General features: G+C 41.4%; 1 protein-coding gene across 4 annotated transcripts in view; it reads right to left on the bottom strand.

Moving 5' to 3' along the window:
* Positions 1–25856, bottom strand: part of EML6 (EMAP like 6) — a 229802-nt gene that overhangs the window by 123997 nt on the left and 79949 nt on the right. Inside the window, exons 3-7 of one of the 4 annotated variants that reach the window (XM_084829251.1) lie at positions 21930–22089; positions 16676–16774; positions 14788–14856; positions 7761–7946; positions 6496–6631 (exon numbers count right to left, since the gene is read on the bottom strand). In XM_084829251.1, coding sequence (XP_084685377.1) covers positions 6496–6631; positions 7761–7946; positions 14788–14856; positions 16676–16774; positions 21930–22089 — 650 coding nt within the window. Of the gene's footprint in view, positions 1–6495; positions 6632–7760; positions 7947–8710; positions 8884–14787; positions 14857–16675; positions 16775–21929; positions 22090–25856 lie in introns of those variants that run through there. The other 3 variants (XM_084829252.1, XM_084829254.1, XM_084829253.1) reach the window with 3 other exon arrangements.

Raw genomic sequence — 25856 nt, 5'->3', positions numbered from 1 at the left:
ATGAGAATCTTTCACAACAATGTTTCAAAGCGAGTTGTGTAATAACCAGCCTTCCCTCTGCCCATTAAACAATGTAATCCTCACTCAGTCTGTTTCAGCAGATGCCTCCTGTAGTAAAATTGATGAGTTGGAGTAACACAGAGTTAAGATAGCTCATTCAAAACTTACTACAGGATATATTTATTGATACATTCATGGACACTTTGAAAGAGCACAAAAATGATAACGTCAGGTTCTCCAGAAGAAAAAGCCCTCCCACACACCTTCACTCATAATTAGAAACACATAGGGTCAGAGAGAGACAGCGTGCATTGGACTATCCTCAAATCCTGCTAGACTCACTTTTCATCTAAATAACTGCCTTTATTTGGCCCAAATGGAGGGGAAACCCTTTTAATTCCAAAGATATTCCTTTGAGCCTATCTTCTTAGGTTAATTTACTGCACGGTGATCAGTTTTGGTTTGAGGACACAAAGGACAACTGGGGTATCTCTCTAGAGTGGGAGGCAAAAATGCATTTAGAGAAGGGCGAGGGCACATATTTTAAACCTTACAATATGTAGAAATATATCCAAAGGAAACAAAGTAATAGCATTTGGGATTAGCACTACATGTTGCTACTGAGTTCTTATTCTTTTTATATTTCATTTCACACTGGACTTGGATAGAATACATTTATTCATGGCAGTAACCTTTTTCGTGATCCTCATTTTCCTGATAAATCTGTAAAGATTTTTTTTTAATCAGGCTTTTGCAACCTCTGAGAAATATCAATGGCCATTTCTCTAAATTTTCTGCTGTTAAAACTAATGAAGCCCAAAGTGTACCTGCAAAGAAGATCCTCCAGAGAGAGTATCTAGAGCAATAATTTAAATGATAAACTGCCTTGTATAAAAATGCTACAATGGCATAAACCACAATGAAATCTGTGTTTTTGCTATATATGGCAACGTAATCATCTCCATAAAGATGGCATACTCCTACAATCCATATGGCATGTAAGTTTCATATCATTGCTAATGTAGTTGATCCACGTAAAAAAAATTAATCAACCTCAGATGTCTTAGAAAACAAGATAAAAAGTTCATCTATATATCTTCTACAATATTTGAATAATCCCTTCAATAAATATTTCAAAGAATTTAAAATGATGATATATTCAACCACAGCCATACAGAGGTTGGCAATACTGAGTACTACCCGGCTGCCCATGACTGCACTGCTAATTAAACAAAAAAAGTGTGTCAAATTGAAAATAATTATTTTCCAAAACAATATCTAATAAATGCAATAAAAATGAGTAAGCATATCAACCAAGGGATGAGAGTTCAAGAAAGAATCTATAATGGACCTTGCCCCCTCGTGCATTATGGAAGTATATAAAGAACGGACATACAATATAATAAGACCTGTGTGATTGTCAATACGTAATATCTCTAACATAATTAGTGAACACATAAAACCTGGATCAACTCCATTAGTGATCACATAAAATTTACATGCCATATGGATTGTAGGAGGATTTCATTTTTGGATGTTATGAACTACATTCATGATAATATTATATATGTGTGAAAGATTATATTAAACCTACTGACAGAAATGCTGTTTTATATTATTCTAGTAATCATCCCAAGCATCTCAAGAAAAATATTCTTTATGGCCAGTTTTTGCATTTAAAAAGAACCTGCACACTTTATCAAATTATAAATCTCATGCTGATCAATTTCCTAAAGATCTGTACAACTACACTAAACGGGTAGTTTTGGAGTCCAGTTCTAGCACAGACAAGATCAGAAGGCATTCATCATTTACACCTCAATCTGCTACCACATCAAATAGATTGCTCTGGGCTCTGGAAATAAAATCATTTGGCCTATAACATCAGGATTTGCCAGGGTGTCAAAGGGCTCCTCTTGTGGAATACCATAGAACATTTAATTTGATAGATAAGCTGCTTCCTTTTGATATCATACATTTGGAACCCCACTCAAATGAGATTCTTGGACATGTGCCCATTGTTCTTGTTGCCAACCAGGGGGGTTTCTCCACAACAACGGAAGGAGAAGTGAATGAATGATTACCCGGATTTTTTCAAGGGGTCGGCTTTGATGTGCTTGTGTCCATGCAGGGCTCCATGAGCTAGTGCACCGCACCAGTATAAGTCACTTCACAGAACATACTTTGAGTGTGTGTGTCTTGGAGTAAACATCATCTGATTGGCAGGGGTTGCTCAACCAATAAGAGAGGCTCCCCCCCCCCATCCAGGCTCTCCCCGCTCTTTCTCCATCAATAAAATCCTGAGGTTTCCTCCTGTGCCTTGACAAAAAATGCTCACCTTCTCCCCGCCCCCCCGCCACATTACTTCCTTCCTTAAAGCAACAATCATCACAGGAACACAGTGTTCTCAGAAGAGACACACACACCCCGGGCCCAGTCTTGGCTCTGTCTCCGTGGAGAAGAGTAGGGGTTTTTGGCTGCTTGGGCAGCCTGATAGTTAAAAAATAAATACATAAATAAATAGGATTTATTATTCCTATAATAAATAGGAATAATATTTTAAATTCCTAAAAAATTTATTCACTTTGGGTGGCTGCTGCTGTGCTACAGCCAGAGGACAATGAGGCGAGAAGTGCCCCTAGCAGACCACCTGAGGTACTGCACCAAACCTTGTCAGGAGAGCCCAGGAACATCCAAGTTCCTGGCTTCGCCCAGCCCCTAAAACTCCAAGTTCCTGGCTTCACGCAGCCAACTCATGGGTGGTCCATGCATATTTGCCTCAGTTCCTCAGACTCCCTCCCTGAAAACCTCTGTCCAGGCACAGGTATCTGTACTGGGACCACTACTTTTCAACTTGTTCATAAATGATCTAGAATTAGGAGTGAGCAGTGAAGTGGCCAAGTTTGCTGATGACATCAAATCATTTAGGGTGGTTAAAACAAAAAGGGATTGCGACGAGCTCCAAAAGGAGAAAAGGCATCAATATGGCAAATGTGGGTCAATGGAAGTAAGTGTCAAGTGATGCATGTTGGAGCAAAAAATCCCAACGTCAAGTATAAGCTGATGGGATCTGTACTGGATTTGGTTTTGGAAGAATGGCAAGGAGTCAGGTGTGAACTTATACAGAGTCATATGCAGTGTCTTGTAGCATATGTACACTTATCTGGTAGAGCATTTGGCTACTATTATGAAGTTAGAGTTGGTTTTCATAGCTGTACAGTGAAGGCCAGCACTTTTTGCTACTAACACCAAAGTTAGATAATGCACAGTAGCTGTCTTGCACAGTCTGTACATTCTTTCTAGTAAGAATTCTCCTTTCTTTGAGGTGAGAAACTTGATTTTCTGCAAAGAAAGAAAGGCTCCCCTTTCTCCTCCTTGGTGAAGGGAGGGTGGTGTGTGTGTCTTGTGACAGTCTTTAACTCAGTGAGACAAGCCCTATAAAATCCTTGGCAGACTGGCCTGATACTTGTTCCCACCTGAGAGGGGGAGATCACCACCTACTCAGGACAACAGCCCTGGGACAACACCCCACTGCATCCAGGGAACCAGTGCAACAGCAACTGAAGGGATTGTGATCTACCAGTTATGGGGCATGTGTAAGCGTTTCTTTGCTTTTATTATATGCATCCATTTTCTATCAAAAAACTATATCATTCTTTCACACCAGTGGACTTGAGTCATGATGGTACATTCAAATCTGTTTAGTGTGGGTCCTGGCTGGATCAGGCACTAAGGTTAAGACAGGATCTGAGCTAGCGGTGACTGACCAAAAAAGAGATTTTGGTGTTGTGATGGACAGCTCAATGAAAATGTCAATCCAGTGTGTAGCTGCTGTGAAACAGGCGAATTCCATGTTAGAGGTAATTAGGAAAGAAGCTAAAATAAAACTGTCAAGATCATACTCCCCTTATACAAATCTATGGTGCAACCACACTTGGAATACTGTGTACAGTTCTGGTCACTGCATCTAAAAAAGGATATTACAGAGTTGGAAAAAGTGCAGAAAAGGGCAACTAAAATGGTCAAGTTGCTTGAGAGACATGAGGTGTACAAACTTATTCATCGTGTGGAGGAAATGGCTAGGGAGACATTTTTCTCCCTCTCTCATAATACTAGAACCTGGGTATTGAAGCTGATTGGTGGGAGATTCAGGACAGATAAAATGAAGTACTTGTTCACACAGCATGTAGTTAAACTATGGAATTCACTTCCACAAGATGCAGTGATGGCCATCAATTTGGATGGCTTTAAAAGGGATTGGACGAATTCATGGAGGAGAAGGCTATCAATGGCTACTAGTCCTGATGGCTATATGCTACCTCCATTATCAGAAGCAGTATATTTATATATATCAGCTGCTGGGGAACATGGCTGGGAGGGTGCTGTTGCACTCATCTCCTACTTGTGGGTTTCCTGTAAGCAGCTGGTTGACCACTGTGTGAACAAAATGCTGGACAAGATGGACCCGTTGTCTGATCCAGCATGGTTCTTCTGATGTTCTTATGTTAGTATTTTATAAGATAAAGGTTTAGATTAATATCGGGAGTAGTATATAATACTAATATATTCATTTCCCATTACTATATTTGGGGGAGTAATAAACCCCTTGGGAAATTATTTGGGTAGATATGCTGGAGGATTTACACCAGCTAAGTGGTTTGGAAGAGATACACAAGAAGCCAGAGGGTATTTTCAGCTGCCCACTATGGGAAATATTTATGTTCCAATTTGGTTTTCATGAAGTAATTAAATGGGATATAATCTAGAGATCTTATCAACAAACAGCTTCAATTGTTTTACTAACAACTGCAACTGTTCCACTATAAACAACAGTTGTTAGAACTTTATTTCAGACTTAGGCTTTCTTCACACGGAGCTTTTATCTTGCAATTGAGATTGCTCCTTCACGGAAGTTTGTGGGCTCTTTACATGAAGCCATGAACCTCCAAGGCGTCTCCTGCACTGAATGCCCTTTGTTCCGTTTTTAAATAGGTCATGAATAATGAGCTATCAAATTACCCTGTTGTGTTCTGCTTAAGTTCCCTCCATGAAAAGAGGAAAAGCGTCAAGAAGAGGAGTGAGATCAGTGAAAGATAATGGAAGACTCAGATACAGGGAGAAGGAGGGGGAAAGCGGGGGGGGAACAAAGCAGGTGAAAAAGGGAGTCATTGTGATCCTGCATTTAAAATGGAAGCAGAAAGGCCCGTTTTAAATGCAGGATTTTAGGCTGGTGTAGAGATGCCCCAAGTTACAAGAACAATTGTATTATACCTTCAGTGTTACAGTTTGATTATTGTACAAATCCAGTCCCACAGTGTTTTGTGGTTATAACATGTGTCATTTTTTACCAGTAATAACACCCACTTTATATATTTATATGGGCCCTTTTGACTTTGTGGTTTTTTGAGATCTTGGAGTCCGACTGCCAGTCAGACTAGACAATACTGAGCTAGATGAAGCAATGATTTAACTCTTTATTAGACAGCTTCATATGTTTTGAGACTGTGTCATGGCCATTTCTATGGCAATGTCATGGCCATTTCTAAGCACAAGGTGATGGTGTAGGAAGTCCCATATGCCAATCATAATGCACATTATTGGAAAATTAGTCCTACTGAGATATGTGGAACTTACAATATAAGAGCACTGCTAAATCAGACAGAGATCCATCCAGTCTAGCATCCTGTTTCTATTTGGATGCTTTCAGGACGCCCACAACTTAGAGCATCTTCACATGAACATCTCAACCTGTGACAGCTCCTGGGGAAAAGCAGCTAGCTGATGCTGGCTTCCAACCTCATCTGCCTATGGAGAGATGACAGTGTAGGGCTGGTGCCAGTGCCTGGCATCCTTGGGCAGCTGCATGGAATCCAAGCACTCTAGAAGGGCCCATCACTGTTGCTCGCCACTACCACAAGGTAAACATACCAGGGCGATCAGTGAAGGAAGGGATCCCATAAGAGAACACTTTGCGAGAGCCTTTTCAAACCTGCAGCCACCTCTGAATACTGGTCTCACTGGACAAATAGTCTGACCTGGTATAAGACAGCTTCCAGTGTTTACTGTTATGACATTTTGAAGATCAAAGTAAAACTGTCAACATACTACAATCTGCAAAACTATGCATGCTATATCCAGAGATGTATCCATTTTACTACCTCCAATTTTGCTGTTACAGCACCCGCCATTAAACCAACACACTGCTTTTGTTTCACTTACGGAAATTTATAAAGCAAACAGTTTTATTGCTGTGAAGGTGCAATAATGAAAACAAAGGAAAAATCTGGAGTACACACATTTTAATTCTTGCATGTATTCTACTGATTCCTCTGGATCATAGCAATATGGATTCAATTCAAATTCTGAGAGGAAGAGCTTTAAATGTTATACAGGATTTTTAAAAGTTCAGAAGCATGAGTATTTGGTATTGTGTTAAGACATAGTAAACTCAGTTATTTAAATGCAAATCTCAGTAAGGAAAGTATATTTTATCACCTTTGTATCCTTGCTCATTCTCCCTGAGATCAATTTTAGTTATTGGCTTGAAATCAGTGTCCCACAGCCGAATACAGCCATCTCTACCACCAGTGGCAAAACCTTCCTCGCATGAATACATGCTAAAAATTCCAGCCTGTGAATTAACAACACAGTAGTTTGAATTTCCTTCATAAAGCACAAACCTGTTTGCAAAAGTGTTAGATGCCACACTGTTCAGGTGGATTTACATCAGCAGGTTTTTCCTATGAGATTCCAAACATTTATAAAACCTGATGATTTGATGATCCCATCACATATCAGCTGACAGAGACCAAATCTTTCCATTAGTGGCCTCTATGAAAACAACTGGCATGTGAATGCTTAAATAAACAAATGTGTGATTCACCAAGCTAAGTCCACCAGCAATGTAGCCTGCCAAAGGACACCAAGCAGGCAACATATTAGCCATCAGTGTCCAGACCTTTGAGAACACTTGTTATCAAAGTCTGCTTGGGGGTGTGTGTGTGTTAAGGGTGCTTCCAGAACAGGCGTTACGGTGCAATTGGCCCGCCTCATTGGTGGAATTTTACTGGGGATCTAGATGATGAAATATGTGTCTACTCAAATAATCAACCTCACAACAATCAAACAAACCAAGCAGAACATAGTCTTATAGGCACCAAGATAACCGAGACAATGTTTAGTGAGCTCATTTCGGCCATTATGAAAGCTTTGACTAGAACTGAAAGAAGGTAGATTCACCTTCTCAAGTGACAGAATGAATATTCATTACAAAGATGCTGTAAGCCATGTTATTCTATAGTACGCATTTCCTATAGCAATGTTTACAGGTCATGGCCCCCCATTGTTAGTCTCTAAGGTGCCATGGGACATGTTTCCGTTTTTTCTACACAAGGCTGAAATTTTAATTCCCTAGAATTTCTCATTCTAGTAGTACATCCTCTTAAATAAAGTTGGTTTATTAAAATCTGAGATACTTTATCCAGAAGCTTTTTACAGCTTTCAAGGTGATACTGAGAACAGCAAAATCAGTGTCATAATTACAAAGAGCAGCAGCAGCTTCAGCAGCAACACAAGATGCAGTGAAGTAATAATGATGAGAATATAAAATCTACTGAGTATCATGTGAATCAATGTAACTCCCTAAGAGCTCTTCAAGCATGACAGAGAATGCAATTGCTTGAATTACCTCAGTGGCATAACAGACAGAGTTCAGAGAACATGCTTCATTTTCATAAAGCAGCACTGAGAAGTCAACTTACACCATGAGCTCCTTGAATTGTGCGGACTAAGGTGAGCCCTTTCCAGACATAGATGTCTCCATTTAAAGCCCCAGAGTATGTAACATCGTCTTTTGCACGGGACAGACAGAGAATAGTTTGTAGGTCTCCTGTTTTGCCAAATATTCCTCTTTTGGCTGTCAAGGCATTTCCACACAGCGTCCAAAACTACAGAATGAAAACGACAAAGAGGGTGTCTGCAGCATTTATGATTTGAGGCCATCATGAAGGTAGAACGTAGCTCCATGTTGTTGTCTGAAAACCTAGCAAGAGGGTCCAATTGCTTCAACTTTCTTCATGCCATGTATAAATGACTTCTATTCATTTATTTTAGAGTATTTATATCTCACCCTTCAACGGATTATCAGAGCAGCCTACTTTTAACTGCATACAAAAGCATACAAAAATATATAAAACACATAATAACAGCAAAACACATAAAAGCAACATAAAACTACATTGCAGAGATAAAAATCAGGTTTAAAGCTGAGGATGAAGTAATAACAAAATGGGTATGAAAATGAAGGATAAATCACAGTATTTTGGTATTCTCTTCATCTCAATTGCCTTGAATTGTCTCTACTTGAGTAGAATAGTAAATGTTAAGGGCATGCCTGCATGACCTTTGAATGATTTCCATTAACATCTGGAATGGAACTGTGTACACAGAGAGAAAGACAATCATTCTATAGCTTAACAAGGGCATATAAAACGTGTTTAATAGTTCCTTCACCCCAGTGAATCCTGGGAACTGTAGGTCTGTAGTGGATGAAGTAGGGTATGGATAGAGAATTCTCAGCACCCTTACCTAACTACAAATCCCAGGATTCTTTGGGGGAGGTCTGGTCCAAGGGCATGGTCTGAAGGCACATGACACAGCAACTTTCCTGAAACTAAGCAGGTTTGAGTAGGGGTGCACGAAAGCCACTTACCTGGTCTCGCAGCTTGCTTCGTGGTGTGGGGGAGGTGCTTTGCTGCTCCCCCCGAAGTTCAGGCCGGGGGGGGAGGCTTCCCTCCTTGCCCGGCTGAAATTCAGGCCAGGAGGGAGGCTTCCCACCTCGCCCGGCCGAAATTCAGGCCAGGGAGGAGGCGCCTCGCCTCGCCCGGCCGCGAACTAAAAAGTTTTTTTTAAAAAAAAAAACGCCCCCATGATAGGCTACGTGACGATTAACGTAGCCTATCACGGCTAGATCTGCAAAGTCAGCCGTGATAGGCTATGTTAATCGTCACGTAGCCTATCATGGGGGCGTTTTTTTTTTTTACTTTTATTGGAATGGCGGCGGCGGCGGCAGCTGGTCGAAAGACCGGCTGCTGCCTCTGCCCCTGTCGAAGACCTGCCGAGCCACCGCCGGGACCCGCCGCCGGGAGGGACATTCAGGAAAGGTAAGTCCCATCCCGGGGGGAGGCGGGGGGTGGGGGGGCGGAGAATTTCTCCCTGAAACTACTTCGGGGGGCCGAATACATTGGCACTCGGCCCCCCGAAGTTTCAGGGAGAAATTCTCCTCCATCCCTAGGTTTGAGTCTGGTCAGTGCCTGGATGGGAAACTGCCTGGGAACCTCATGTACGCCACCTTCTGCTCTGTTGAAGAAAGGTGGAATGTAAATAAAATAAAATAAAATAAATAGCAATGACTTAAATTGATATAAAACCTATTAAAGTTCATAAAGTAGCTATGCCCTGAAAGCGTGCAGATTAGGATCCAGAAATAACACCAAGGCCACTTGCTCACCACCTTCAAACATGTTCTTGATATAAAATGAGGTTGATTTTTTTTCAGTCAAAAGTAAAAATAAAAAAAGATGTAGACTAGAGTAGCAAAAGAGCACCAAACTTTAAACTCCTGCTCTGAAATAAATTCACTAACAATTTATTATTTATGTTATGACTCAGTGTTGTTGTAAAGATGGGTGGGATAAGAACTGTAAAGCATTTTGTACACTGAAAATTTTTACAGAAATTGTAAGCAACAAGAGACTGGCCACAGCAAAACATTTCCCAACAATCCCATATACTCTCATCTTCGCTATTTACAAGGGACAGCCCTCATTTTCTAGAAAGTCAGTATTTTCTTCTTATTTCACCTTTTTATGAGTTTCGGGGAATGCTCTTTAAAATGTTGTCTGTTAATTTGGAGTTGCTAGTTGTACCTTGGTGGAATCAGGAATTTCCAGTCGCTGTTCTGTCCTTGTTGCAGAGAGACAATAAAATTCCTGTCTAGCTTCTGACATGTGTGTCCTCTAAACCTTCCATGACAATACTCCTGCGCAAACAAACAGCCCTAAAAGCCATTCCTAAGCACTCCCCACAATGGCTTGCTAACCCTCTTTGTTAGCCCTTTCCTTGTAGTCATGCTGGTGTCAAGCAAATACTTTTTATTTTTCCAGGCCCTTCAAAACACACTGGCTGAGTTCGCATGACATGGCAACCCACCCTGCAAAATAAGCCATGCACTGTGGGTTGTCGTCAGAACAACCCACATTGAACCTGACAGACGATCAGGCTCACCATGAATTGTTCTCCCCCCACTTCCCCCTCGGTCCTCCAGACGGCTCCTCCTGATATCACAGGGGACTTGGTGGCAGAACCCATCTTGTCTGCTGCCAAATCCACCATCCCCACTCCACTACTGCAATCATGGTCCAAGCCTTTTAAAAACTTTATTTATTTATTTATTTATATTCATTCATTCATTCATTCATTCATTCATTTCTATACCACCCAATAGCCGAAGCTCTCTTTTATTTGGGCAATATGGGGCCGAAATATGTTTTCTGCATTTCTCCAACCCTGGGAAATGTGGGGAAATCCCCCCCCCCTTGGGTTTTTTAAAATCAGCAAGAGCGCAACTCCAACTGTCAAAAATATACAGGTTTGCCTTGCCTGGAGCCTTGTATGTTTGAGCTGTCAAACATATCAGGTAATTGGCAAGACTAGACTGTATATAGGCTGGTTTGACAGCCTTTGACAGTTGACAGGTGGGGAAATGAGGTGTAGATTACACCCGTAGCAAGGTTATCCCCAGGACTGAAAGGGTTGCCCTGAACTTGAGGGGTGCCCTGCTTCGAATCCCCAGTTGCCCGAGAACCCAGCAACCCTTTTTCATAGAAAAATGCACCCCCTTTTTTGTTCCCAATCACAGCAAACCTATCTAGTTTGACAGCTGTCAAACTAGATGAAGTAACTGCAAGTGGGAGCACAAAAGCGGGTGGCGTGCACTTTCCTATGAAAAAAGAGTTGCTGCTGACTCGAGGAGGGGTGGACTGTGAGGAGGGCACATTCAAGGGCCGAGGCAACCTGGGGATTAAATCCTGGGGATCTCCTTGCTAAGTGGGCAATGTTGAGCACTTGTCCTCTGTAAGTGATGCATTTTCTACTATTGTTGTGTTGTATCTGTTGCCTTTCATTACATGTTTTTATTGTAATTGTAATTTTTCTTCTTCTTTGTAAGCCACTTTTACTATTAGGTGACCTAAAAATAAGCTTAATAAAATAAATTTCCTCCCAAACCAACCAAACAATTTCAATAAAGACACAGGTGTCTGTTCCCCCACCCCCCAAAATGCTTAAACTTTAATGGTGAGCAATCAGAAGAGCAGGTTTAGCAATAACTTGGGAAAATAAAACGGGGTAGATGGATTGTAGAATCAGAGTTTAGTGGGAAGTGAGAGGGGCTGGGGGAGGCTTTTAGGGAAAACTGCAATTGCATCTATTGAACTATTGGAGAAAGCTTGCTAAGAACAAAGGGTGCCTTTAAGATACATCCCTCGTTAGATATAGGTAAAAGCACCCACAGTTAGGGATGTGCAAATCTGCCCCTGCCCAGGTTCTCCAGGCACCCGCCCAGCCCCTGCCCCTGCTCTCCGGTCCCCGGACCGCACTCAAGCCCCTTCCATGCTCAGCGAGCAGCCTACACTCACCCTGGCGGCCTTGTCGAGCTCCGTGGTCGTCATTTTTGGAAAAACAAAATGGTGATCGCAAAACGGCATATCTGTGCATGCGCAAAAATGCACATTTTTGTGAATGCGCATATTTGCCTACACGCAAAATGTGCACTTTAGCAAAAATGTGCACTTTGTGCGTATGCAAATATGCGCATTTGCAGAAATGTGTATTTTTGCACATATTTATTTATGTATAATATTTATATACTGCACCACATCAGAAGATTTCAGAGCAGTGAACAACAGGGTAAAAGAATAAAACACCAAGTTAAAAGAGTTAAAACATTTTTTTAAAAGACAAATCCCAGTAAGGTGGAATTTAATAAACCACAGCTGGTCACACAAGGCCTCTCGAAATAACGTCTTCAGGAGGCGCTGGAAGGAACACAATGTTGGCACCTGCCTGACCTCTAAAGGCAGGGAATTCCACAGGAAGGGGGCTGCCACACTCAAGGCTCTTTTCCTGGTGGACTCCAACTAGGCCATGGGTCCATGTGGAACTACCAGGAACATACGCATTTTTGTGACTGCCATTTTATTCTTCAAAAAATGGTGACTGCGGAGCTTTGAGGCCGCCGGGGTGAGTGCGGGCCACTCGCCAAGTATGGGCACGGGGAGAGCGGGGGCAGGGGCTCATCAGCAGGGCTCGAGGGGGATTCTGCCGGATTCCCGGATGGAATCGGGTGCCCACGCCATCCCTACCCATGGTTCCTTTAAAAATAAATCCACTGGCAAGGCTTCTCTTGACGTAGTGAGCTAGACTAGCAAGGGAAAAGCTTGTCAGTGAAAAGGTGGATGGGGAAAGGCACCTATTGCCAGGCAGAATGAGGAGGAATAGAGTGGTCTGTGAAAGACGAACCAGAGTCCCTTAGACAGATGAGTGATGCAACACACTAGGACTGAAGTAAGATACTGAGTTCAGATGTAACAAACTACAGTTAACACAATTCACAAACCAACTTCAAACCATGGTTTATGATCCTGGGTTTGTTGCTCACAAACTATGGTTAGTGAGCCTGGTTGGGTCCAGATGTACAAAAAACTGGAGTTAAGCTAAACGAACCATTGTTTAGTGCTAAGTCCCCCAGTGGGAGTTATTCTCAAATAAACACATAGGGTTGAAAAGTTGAAGTGAAAAGTTCATCTGGACTATGGACTGAAAAGCTTGGGGGTTGCAGGGAGAACCTGGACAGAGACTCCAGTTTTAAAAATTTCTCCTTCTCCCAAAATGAATGGCAATTTTTCAGGATACAGCATTTCTAATAACATAGGGCTTCAAAAGCAATTTATGTCTATCTCCACCAGACTGGATCATTGATTGCCTTCCAGCAATATTAGTGTTAATGATGATAAACTAATTTTTGGCATGACTTTGTTTATAGCTATGCATTTGGCTTCAATGACAATTGCTGGGGTTAATCAGGGCAATTTTACAGGTCCCAGGTGCCAAAAAACAAGTGTCAAGCTTCTTACAGAGCACAACAAACAGCATCTCTTTTGCCAAGGCCTCACCTCTGATCTGAACACAATGCCACAGTAGGAGTGCAAGAGTATTGGCAGAAGAAATTATCCAAGTACTTACACCCATTTAATTAAGGAGAAGTAATTGCAATCTGTTAGACAATTTGCTCCTGAACGTCAGGACCAAAATAATCTCCAAGAATTCTAGTAAACGATGGGATATCCAAAATGTACACATCATCTGCAAAAACTTTTAAAATATGAAGCTGGCTTGTTTTCACTAACCATAGTTAAAATTAACCATAGTTTAGGGCAGGGGTGGGCTGAAAGTAGATCTCCAGATGTTTGGGACTTCAGTTCACAGTATTCCTAACTATTGGTCATGCTGGCAAGGCCTTCTGGGAGTTGAAATCCAAAGCATCTGGAGATCTACCTTCTGCTTATCCCTGGGTTAGGATTCAGAGGTAATGCTTAACTGTGTTAAAAATAGAAGCAAAAGCTTCCAACCTCCTCCTTGTGACTTCGCCAGGGGATAGGGTAGGGAGAGTATGAGCCCAAAGCTCATTCACAGAATGATAAAACATAGTTTAGAACAATATTTGAACCAGGCTAATATGCAGATGTATGGCCTAATGGTCCCTATCAATCAGTTGCCCAGCAGGGACCAAAGTGGACTGAAGCATCCCACTATTCCAAATGAAAGGGGTCAGCAGCACTCAACTGCACTTCTAAATCTAATTAGCCCTATATGGCGATGGCCATGACCCTTTTGCATAGGATCTCCCTGAGGTCTGATTAGTTAAGACTTCCAGTTACAAATATTTATGACCTTAACCCATAATAGAAACATATCTTCTGGGTCATGGAAAAGCATTTCAGGTAAATTTATCATCATCATATTTCCTTGATGCCTAATACATATTATGCATAATTGATAAGCTTGAAAGAATGTTAAACTACATAATTGCTTAAATGTGTGTGTATGCATATACATGACAACATATACAAGTACTACCCTGAAGGCAAAAAAAAAATGGAATAGTGTCTATTTTAGTTGTAAATCAATATGTTGAAATGGGTAAAGCAGCTGATGAAAATGTACCATTAAAAAAAGCACCCCAGAAGTAAAAATGGAAAATTTGATTAAAATTGGTGATTGCAACTGGGCCCTTTCATTTGGTGATTACTTACAGACCTTGTCATTTGGTGAATATTTGAATTGCCAGTTCAGGTCATCTTTATTATAAATCAATCTATCTTGGGTAAAATGGAGAGCAAAAACCACACTGGAAACAAATATTTTAAAATTACACTATGTGTCCCTTCTAATTAGTTTGATAAGCAGTCCCTCACTGCAATCACTTTATATTGTTGTGAACCGCCCAGAGAGCTTTAGCTGCTGGGCAGTATAGGAATGAAATAAATACTATGACGACTACGAAATAAATAAATAAATATTGAAAGCCACTCGGAGTTTGTCACACTACCTGTATTGCTGCATAACATTTACAGCTTTTTTAAAAAACAAAGTTAGCAAAAGAAAATATGCCAAGAAATTATAAAGGGTTTGCTCCATTGGTAATGCAAAGTATAAAAACCAATTTACCTTGATATGTTTCACGCCACAGCTAGCCACTCTGTTGGGTTGATATGGATCCCAGGAAATATCAAAAATCTGTCAAAAAATATTAAGTAACTGCTACACTAAATTAGAAACCATATATATTAAATCTCAGAAATGTCATAAGTTCAATATACATTTGCCTGGTTTTGAACAAAGTTCTACTGTTCTGTTAGCAAGAATATAACTTAGCTAACTTTTTAGATGGGTAAAAATGCCTCTGGAAAGCAGGCTGCATAATTAAGATCTTACAAAACTCTTGGTTAATGTTTCTCTTTATTACATTAATGTCTCTCTTCCTCAGTACTGCGATGGATCTGTACATGCGATGGCAAAATTAACACTTACTGGAAAATTAATGGGTAAATATCAATAACTACAGAATTGGTAATAGCAGAACTGAAGGAAATGGATGAGCCTTAAAGCCACAACAGTTCTGGTACAAAAGGTTTGTCAGATTAAGCACATCCTACCTACATTGCTAGTAGTCCTGTTCTTATATGCCCATTTTCATAAGTATGCTCCATCTATGTTCAGTTCCTCTGACTCCACTACCAAAATTTCTGCCCCAAAATCTATATTCTGCAAACTCCCCAATTCTGGAAGTAGGAGAAATTATATCAATTGAATGAATTAATGTCAACATGCTTGCTTTGCATAACCTAAGCTGACTGCAGAACATATACAACACCAGGCCTATCATCAGCACGTGCCATCCCTGGGCAGCTGCTGGGGCCCCCAGGACCCAACACTGTATTGCCACCTACGGTTCCTCCACACCGACCAGCTTGAAGTCGCCATTTTAATTTCCCACAATGTAGCTGCCGCCACCAGGTAAGCCCACAGGCCCCACTCACATAGGTGATCTACCAGAGAGCACTTTGCCGAGGGCCCCCTCAAACCTGGAGCTGGCTCTGCTCAACACCTCGAGTGCTGCCACGAATGCCATTTTTTGGTAGAAAGGTGGGGTATGAATCAAATAAATAAATAAACACTCCCCTGAAGCTTTACGTTGAAGAAAACTAGAAGCGATGGGCAAACTATCTTTCAGGGAAATTTGTATACCATTACTGCTCTTCTCACTGGGGAACCCTGATAAGCTTTGAAAGAACCTGTGCCCTCCAGAACGCAATTTAAGTACCACTGCTCCAGATAAACAATTTAGGAAAAGAGCCTTGATGACTGAAAGAGGCAACGCCCACATAAAGAGTAACAGTAACTTTTGAGCGGTAACTCAGAGTCACAAACTCTGTTTGATCACCATTTTTGAGCAGAGTTACTCTATCCGTTAACTTTCACAAACATTTACTTTATTACCATTTAGTGCCAAATGACATGAATCTCCGGGTGTCTTTTTTTTCTTTTTTTTTGTTCAAAGCAGCTACAAGCATCAGGGAATAAGTACTGGGTAGGTAACGTTAACCTCCCCCTGCTCCAGAAGCTCCATTTATTTGACCAAAATTGCACATACCCCCACAAAGCTTCTTTAAGTCCCACCAGGAGGGGAGGAAATACAATACATGTACCTGACTTTTCTCCCACCAGGGCTAACAGCAGCTTGGAGGGGAGGGGGAGGTTTGATGAGGAAAATGAAACAGGGGGAAAGGTTCACCTACCTCTGCCAGAGTCCCTTCTCCCATCAAATTAGCAAGCTGCTTTTAAGCAAAGATAATATGCTGAGATATATTCCCTTTCCATAATATCAAACAATATGATTCCCACAATTTTTTTACAAATTAATTACAATTATATTTCTGTGGGCATTAGCTTAATATAAAAAGATGGATAGGAACCTCAGAAAAACAAAAACGGTTACAGGAAATATTTCAGAATATTACAAGAAAAAATTATAGCAAACTCATTAACTGATTACCCTATCTGAGTGGCCAGTAGCTGATGCAAGTAGTTTTCCTTTCTTCCAGTCCCAAATGCAGACTGTGTTTTTGGCATCCAGTCCCACTGAAGCTAAACGCTTGGAGAAAAAACACAGAAACAGCTTTATTAAATATGGATAAACCCAAGTGTAACTTTTAAAAGCACTAAACCAGTACACAAAGGATGCTAACGTTACAAAGGAGAAATCAAATGTTAGCATAACTATTCAACATGTTTAAAAATCTACTACTTCCACAATAAGTTTTTAAAAATATTTTAGATGTTTCAGAATAGACTTTAAGACTTGAGGTTCATCAATGTGACATTCAGAAATGCTTTAGGGTACATTCACATTTTGCAGCAAGGACATGGTAATTTATAACTTGTTCTTTATTAGCGTATTGGTTAGAAATTCATAAGAGGCCACAGAACTTAACATATGGGACCTTTCCTACATGAGATACCAAATGCTGTTGGACATGCTGCCTTTACTGCAGCTATGACAATAGTCTTAAAACTGAGTCAAAGGGCTAGTTCACACATATCTGAAGATTATTTGATTTCTCCATATTTCATAAGTGGCAGCTGAATATGTGAACTACCTCCACTGAAAAGTATTGCATTTCTGGTGGAACATAGGAAGCTGGTATGCATGTAGCTAACCCATGGCTTATTTAAACCATGGTTTGTTGCCCTACCTAGGGATTGTCTGGCAGATGATCAAACAAGCCATGGTTTATTTTCTCAGTCCCTGGATTGTTTCCCTCCCCTCTTCACCTGCTCCCTCCCTGTATCCCAACTGCCTTTGCGGCACTGCAGTACCGATATGTAAAGAGGCTGGTTTTTTTTAGAGCTCTTGCCCATTGTCTCTGGAGCCTGGAAAAACAACCCATGAACAACTCACAATTCTGGGTTTGCATGTAATGACAACCCATGGTTTAACCAATTCACAGTTCGCAACCCAACAACAAGCTATGGGTTCTCTTTGCAGGTTGTTCGTGGTTAACAACTCATAGTAGACCATAGTTCCGGGTTCGCACATAACGACAAACCACAATTCAACAAACCACAATTCAACAAACCATGGTTTGTTATTATGTGCAAATCCAAATCAGACCATTGATCCATTTAGCCCAATATTGTCGACTCTGACTGGCAGTAGCTCTCCATCGATTTAGGCAAGAGTCTTTAGCAGCCCTATTTGGAGACGCCAATAATTGAACCTGGGACTTTTGACATACAAAGTATGTGCTCTACTATTGAGCTATTGCCCTTCTGCAAGATACAACCTTCTTTTCCACACACACATGGGCTCGTATGATATAATGTGAGATGATACAAAAGCTCTATTGTGGTGCTAGATCTCTGGTTGCCAATTCACACATGTTGCAATTATCAGGTGATGAATGTGGATGTGTGAACCAGCCCAGAAACACTTGTCTGATTACATACATATGACCTGAAATGTACTTACTAATTTGCTACTATTGGAATGATAATGCTCCATGAAAATATACTAAAAAGACAGGAGGCCTTCAAAACCATACATTTCAGCCACATGCAGGACCACTTGCTATACTAAAAGATCTGTGCTCCTTATGAGAGTGGCCCCTGGAATGTTCAAATTCTTTCCACTTAAGCTTTCCCGAGCCTGCAAACTGTCAATGCCAATGCTTTTAAGGCTGTTCAGCACTGCTGGTGGTTTGAACAGGAGTGGTTTAGCTCATCTATGCCTGTTTTAGTGAGGCAAGGTAGCAAATCCATTTGGCACTACAGTGGCTATTTACATAGGAGAAAGGGTGCTCAGAAAGGGATGCTGAAAGATGGCCAAGATACAGCACAGAAGATGTAAAACAAAACAAAACAAAAAGACTATGAACTCTGAGAAAATAATAAAGATTGCGGTCTCCCAGTAAAGGGTTAGATTTATTGGCCTGATTCGCACAATATGACAGGCCACCATTGGTTAATTTACCTGTGGAGGCTGTTGCGTTATGCCAGGCACCCATGGGTGCCCAGCATGCCATGGTTTGTTGTGTCATGTGAACCCAGGTGGCAGGAGTGGTTTGAGGGTTAGACAACCCTCAAATAACCCTAAAACAAGCCATGGGTTATTTGAGGGTTTTCTAATGCTCAAGCAACCCTTGCCGCCTGGGTTCACATGACATGACAAACCACGGCCATGCTGGGGGCACACAGAAGTCATGCAAAAATGGCGCCCATGGGCACCCAGCATGATGAGACAGCCCCCCCACAGGTAAATTAAGCCATGGTGGGCTATCGTGACATGCCAACCAGGCCACTGTCTCCCTGTCAACCAGAACTAATATGATGAAACCGTGGCTGAGCATGGTTCTAGATAATATCTTGATAGCAATCCTATCATATTTTCTCATTACCTGTATTTAAAATTCATTTGCATCAAGCAGGTTCTTATTATGCCCCCACAAATGCTAGCTCCCCCTCCCTCTATTTTTTTTTTTAATTAAATCTATACTGGAGCAGGCCACTTTCTCCCTAGACTGCTGTAAAATCTTGAGCTGTAAACTTCATTACTAACCACGTATAAGCCTTATAAATAAATTCTTCACAACAGTTGAACAGGGCATTCTGTTTTGTACTCCACACTAGAACTGACCACTGGCAGGGAACTAGATGTGCAGGCCCTCAGGTGTTCGTGGTGTGAATAAAATATAATTTTCTTAACTACCCATGCTGAAGAAAGAGAAATAAAAACCGTTCATGGACTTCAGTAAACAGAATTGTGCATTGCAGCTTTCAATAGTCCTTATTTAAACAGCCTGGATGATAACTAACATTACTAGCTGAAATACATATCTACACTACATGCGTATATTGCTTTTGTACCAGTTAAGTGCCATGACCTTGCAAAGAACTTTAGGGATGGTAAGTTGAAGAGGATGCTGAGTATTCTCTAAAATCCCCAGGATTCTCTGATGAGAGAGAACAAGTTTTAATATGTAGTGTAGTTGCACCATTAGAGGTGACAGGAGTTCTTGTTTCTTGGTATTCCTGCTAAGGCTGGGATGGCTATTTGTTGGGTGAATGGAGGCAAAACAAACCCCACTCAAAAGATTATGGGGAAAAACAATGTTTTTTTTTTGCCGGGGGGATGTGCCGCTTACCTTATAAGGTGGCTGAGGGCTCCCCCTTTTTCCTGCTTTTATTAACTTTTTTGAAAGCTCTTCACCATTTACAGTGGCACAAGGTTCTCCCCACATCTTCCTACCAGCAGCACTTCCTGGAATGCCTTGGGAGCAAGGCATGGCGCATCCCATCATTCCCATGACACTCTGGGAAGTTCAGCTGGCAGGAACCTACAGAGAGTCTCTTGTGCCTCTTGTGAGCAGCATGGGTTTAAAAAAAAAAGTTTAAAAAGCAAGGGGGGGAAATGGAAAATCCCTGGTCTCTTTGTAAGGTTAAGTATGGCAAATTCCAACCCTTACCCTTAACATTTCGGTGAAATCCCCCCCCCCCCGAGAAATCAGAAATTTGGCCTCCATTTTCACAGGGAGAAAATAGGTTCGGAAACTGAGAGGGGGTTATTTTGGCCCTATCTAAATTCCTGCTGAACTCTTCTTATGGAAAAAACAAACAAACACATACGCTAAAATTATGGCTTGCAGTTAACCATAAAGCTTACTGCAGAGAATAATTGGGATTAACTAACCCTGTTGGCGGCCTAATACCTCTCATTTCCTGATCTGCCCAGAGCGATACGTTTACAAGCGAATAAATCAGATTAGCTTCTAATTTTTCTCCTATGGACCTGTGTATGGCAAGAGATGAGAACGGAACTAAGGAGCTCACTTAGATGGTTTACAGGTATTATTAAATGTGTTCAGTCATATAAAAGGGAACATTTGGTTTATGCCAGTAAAGATAAAAGGGATAAAGGCCTATTTCAGGGCAGAAGCAAAAACAGTTTCCAATGAGGAAATAAGTACAGGGTGAAGAAGAATCAGCTGCCAACACGGGCAGCATTGGATGACCCTCTTTGCAAAAGCACTGCTTTGCATAGCAGCAGCACTGGTGGTAATTAGCTGCCAGCAGAAGTACAGCTGCTGCATAAAGAAATAAATTTCCTGCCCCCCCACCCCCGCACCCAAATAGCTTGTGCATGCAAGACAAAGCTTGCCCCTGCCCCTCAGAAATAACTTCGTCCTTCTTTCCTGCTCCCCTTTTCCTTTTAAGGGCTGTCACTGGTTGCCAGATTTAGCAAGTCTGCCAAAAATTTCAAAAAGAGACACAATCCATAATACATGCTCAGGCAAGAACAGGTTAAGAATACTAAAAAAATTCTCAGGCTTTTGGTATTTAAAAAGGATACACACAACCTCCTTGCCATAAATAGCAGAGTGTCACTAGTAATTGCATAGACTGCTATTGTTTATTAAATTCCTTCCCTGCATTTTTGGCCCCAACAGGGCCTTCAAGGTGTCTTACAGTGCACAATTTTATATGCATGCCAAAAGTATTAAAATCCTCAGTAAAACATAACCCAATAGAACAGGGGCACTGAACCTCTTTTAGCCTGAGGGTTGAATTCCATTTTGGAGAATCTCTCTGGAGCTCATTCCGGTGGTGGGTGGGGCAAAAGTGGCAGGGCCAAAAATACCAGCCTATTTTAGTTTACAGATCTTACTGCCAGTAACTAACCCTTAGGAGAGGTGTTTCAACCTTTTAGAATGAGGGAAAACTGCACAAAAGCTGGGAAACCACCAAATGATTTGTGGTTGGGGGGAAAGGGGTTGGGTGAGGGAAAGGGGGCATGGCCATTTAGAGAACCCCAGACAGCTAGATTTGGCCACCGGACCTTAGGTTCTGCACCCCTGCAATACAACCATAAAAACACTGTAAAAGAATAAAACATTAAGATGACAATAAAAAATAACACCTTAAATACAGAAATACGCAACTAAACCAAATGCAACTTGAAAGACCTTCTGGAGGTCTTAAGAAACCTCCCAAAACCCAAAGGAGAGGATGGAAGGTGTGACAACTGCATTATGTCTTGGTGCTGGGCGATATAGAAGTAGTTCTCATAACACAAAGCAAATGTCTGAATTAGGCATTCATGTATTCATGAATGCATTCCTGGGGAGGGGTCTTTGATGTGTAGCAACATGAAAGATGAACACACCATTCCATAGGTGGTAGCCTTTCCCCCATTTTTGTAATGTAGTGTGTGTTTTAGATACAACTGAAATAGGAATTGAATATATACACACCTGGCCATCTGAATCAAAAGCCAAGCAGGCAACTCCATGGGTATGTGCATCCTTCAAAATAGAAACAGTCTGTACATTGTAGGTATCCCAGATGCAAATGTAAGGGTCCTTCCCAACTTGCCCTGTAGCAACTAGGGTTTTATCAGGGTGCAGAGCTAGGCTGAAAAATAGTTTAAAGTCAAGAGTTCATCAGGTAATGCAGAAGCATGTTGTTATCACAGTCAGTTATTAGAGAACACACATTATTTACACATTTCGAGTGACACTCTCACAATTATTTTACCAGTACATGAACCAATTTTTTTCTGTCCGTGTTCATATAAACACACAAGTGGGACCTGCAACAAAATGTTGCAGTGTATCCTTACCTCCTAACAGGAGTTTTCCTTTTCAGGGTTTCAGCCACTCTTCTCCCCAACCCGGTTTTCTTTAGCAACTGACACTCAACATTTCATGGCTTCTGGAGACCACTGAGCATGCTCAGTCCTCATCTGGCTGGGTTTTTGGGGGGAGGAGGAATTGCCCCCCCCCTTTGTTTTTTAAAATGTTTTGTTCTTCTGCATTTCTCAAGGCTTGCCCAAGTATGTTGATAACTCTCTCTTATATGTCAGTGGCCCCATTTTGACCCCAATCCTGTCAGCACTCAGCCACCTGGGTTTGCTATTAGAGTAGATGATTGGTCAGCCTTAACTTTGAAGAAAATTGAAAGTAAACTGGATTTCAACATCCTTATTTCATTAATCCTGATAACCCTGTGAGGCTGGTCATTAATTTGTCATACTACATCTGAGAAACAAAGGCTGGCTTGTCCACGATCACTATTTTAGTCCATGAATATGCTGGGATTTGAATTTGGATTTCTAACTCAAGCATATTAATCACATCTATCATCTTGGCAGCCCCTCTATTTCAAAAGTATCTTGATACTAGAATTTATATAATCAAAATGCTCTTCTCATACCAAAAAAGTAAAACATTTGGTATGAAATCATTATAGGAGTACACCGGGTAGAGTTAATTTGCCTGGATACAGTCAGGTCACAGCCCACACCCAGCCAGCAGTAACCCACCCATAGCAACGGGTGTCACCTTTATATCTTCTTAAGTCTTCCCTAGGTGACCCAGGGGGCCTCTGAGGCTTGCTCTGAGGCTCAGTACACTGCACTGCATTTGGAGTTCAGCAAGGCAGAAGCAAAAGCACATGAAATTTCAGGCATGAAAAGGCCCTCTGGTCCAAGAAACTAGGTTTGATGCTCCTCCTCCCTTCTGGATCTAATTAGAATAAACAACCCAGGCATTCATATACCTAAAAGGCAGAGGTGGGCAACTTGAGGCCCTCCAGACCTTTTGGCCTACAGCTGTCATGAGGTGGCCCCTCACCAATGGCTATGGTGGCTAGGGCTGATGGGAGTTGTGGGCCAAAACATCTGGAGGGCTACAAGTTCCTCACCCCTGCTCTAAGGGTTCTAAAATCCACACAGAGTAAAAGGGAGTTCTTGCCTCTTAACTTGTAATAGTTGCTCTGAAGGGTGATCCTGCTGTGTAGTAACCTTTGAAGAAATAAACACACACCCCGCCAAATCACCAAGCAGGACTAACTCAACATGGAGTCCCAACAGGAAGAAACGACAGCTCTGCATTAGCTGCATAAGCTATTATTTATTCATTCATTTAAAACATTTTTGCCCCACTACTGCTTAAAATGTTCCCAGAGTGGGTTATATAAGATCAGTAACAAATAAGACAGGCCCTGCCCAGGCTTACAATCTAAAAGGTATGACAGAAAAGGAAAAAAAGGGATGAAGACGGAAGAGGAAAAGAAGCAAACACAAGCACCAGTTCTTAGTTACAAAGTTCTAATAATCTGCAGCTTTAATGGAAACTGTGGAGGAGCCAAATGGCAGCTGGTCTCTCAGCAGAGCTGATGGTGTGGCCCTGCTTTCTATCTCTCCCTCTGCTGAATCTAGATCAGGGCTGGGGAACCTGTGGCCCTACAAGTGTTGCTGGACTTCAACTCCCATCAGCCCCAGCCAACATGGTCAATCATGATGGGTGATGGGAGTTGTAGTCCGGCAACATCCGGAGGGCCATAGGTTTCCCATCCCTGATCTAGAAAGGAGCCCAATGGAGATGCTCTCTCAGCCCAGCCCAGCCGAGCCGGTGGAGTCACCCTGCATTCCATCTCTCCTTCTGCTGCAGCCAAATAAACTAAAATCTGAGCAAAGTATTATTGTCATGTCCTTTGAAACTCCAACTATGCCTCAGCTTTGAATAAACTAAAAGTCCACAAACTAATGAGTTTACAAAAATATGTCATTTAAACTATTGCTTTGATGCACAAACTCCTTGAGAAATAACCCACAAGGCTTAACCTTGGCCAATATTCTATCATTTTTTGCTAATGTAATGAAGCACAATTATTTGGAACCATGCCTTTTTATCTTCTGAAAAGCATTGCTTATGATCTCTGTATTCAAGGCCATATCTGGCACACACGTTAATTTAGAATAATTAAATTTGCCAGTCATGTGTTCCAGCAGAGTCTGACTGAATATATAAGAGTCATTAGTGAATCCATCTGGTTGGGGGTCTTTGCCAGATGGCAAACTCTTACCACCTCCGCAATTTCTGTTGCAGTACTCTGTTCATTGGCCAGAATCTCCCATATTTCTCATACTTTACTTACAAGGAATACATACCATTTTGTTTTTGCTACTGTTTTGTTGTTGTTGTTGTTCTTCTAATATATTTTCAAACTCTAATCTTCTAAGCAAAGACTGGAAGAGAAACCCTGAGCAACCTTCAGAGACAATTAATTAAAACAAAATTTATTGGGCTAGAAATTTGACCATTATCTTAAAAAAAAAATAGATTAAGTTCTGTAAACTGTAAACTGCCCCTGTTATATTCTACATTGTTCTAAGACCTTCCTTATTTTCTTAAATATTTAGTTCAGGTGTAGGCAACATAAGGCCCATGAGTGACGTCCAGCCCACTACAGTCTTTTCTCTCATCCCACATAGCTACCGTGAAGTGACTCACTTATGTTACTGATTCCAGGGAGGGAAAGGGGGAAATGGTGGGGGGAGGGAAGGAGAGAGAGAGAATGGGAAAGACTCAGGTGGCTATATATACGATCTATTGGCTTTGGTAGTCTACCTTTTAGTATATATATAACCTTGTCCAAACTGTGTCCAGATTAATACACTGCTGGAATGACTCAAATTACCTTCATTTAGACATCCGCGTAGTGTAATGGTTAATTGTCAAATTAGGACTGGGCACAATCCAATGGGGCACTTACAGCTCCACCAATTCTCTCGTGCCCCACTGATTGCACAAGTGGTAGGCTTCCCAGAGGAAGCCCTAAAATGAGCAGAAACACTTGTTTCTTGATTGGGAAAGGTCAGTGGAGCTTCCTTATGCAAGCTCTGCCGACCTGCCCCATTCCAGAAATGAGCATTTTTGCTCATTTCTAGTTGCCCCAGAAGCACTTAATCTTCCTCCTGCAAGCAATGGGTCCCCCTTGCAGCTGGGAATTGGCAGGCCATAATAGAATCAGCAGAGGCATAAGCGCCCCGTTGGATTCTGCCCCCAGGTTCAAATCCCCACTCAGCCATGAAGCTCACTGGCTGATCTTGGGACAGTCACTATCCTACCTCACAGAGCAGTTTTGAGGATAAAAGGGGTGAGATGGGGGAGGGCCTTGTACACACATACGTTGAGCTCCTTGGAAGAACAGCAGTATAAAAATATAATAATTTTTTCTTTTGATTTCATTTAATCATATTCAGAAAATCTTTTAACTTTCACTGATTTTGAGATATATGTAGCATAAATAATGTCATAATAAACTTTTTCATTCCTCTCTCAACTTTTATTAAATGTGTTATTGCTCTCAAAACTCTACTTAATTTCATCTTGCTT

Source organism: Heloderma suspectum, chromosome 1 (assembly GCF_057233095.1).
Source record: "Heloderma suspectum isolate Gila_16-S chromosome 1, 16-S_ref, whole genome shotgun sequence".
Lineage (NCBI taxonomy): Eukaryota > Metazoa > Chordata > Lepidosauria > Squamata > Helodermatidae > Heloderma > Heloderma suspectum.
The sequence above is the reverse complement of the archived record's forward strand: the minus strand, read 5'-3'. Positions and strand labels throughout refer to the sequence as shown.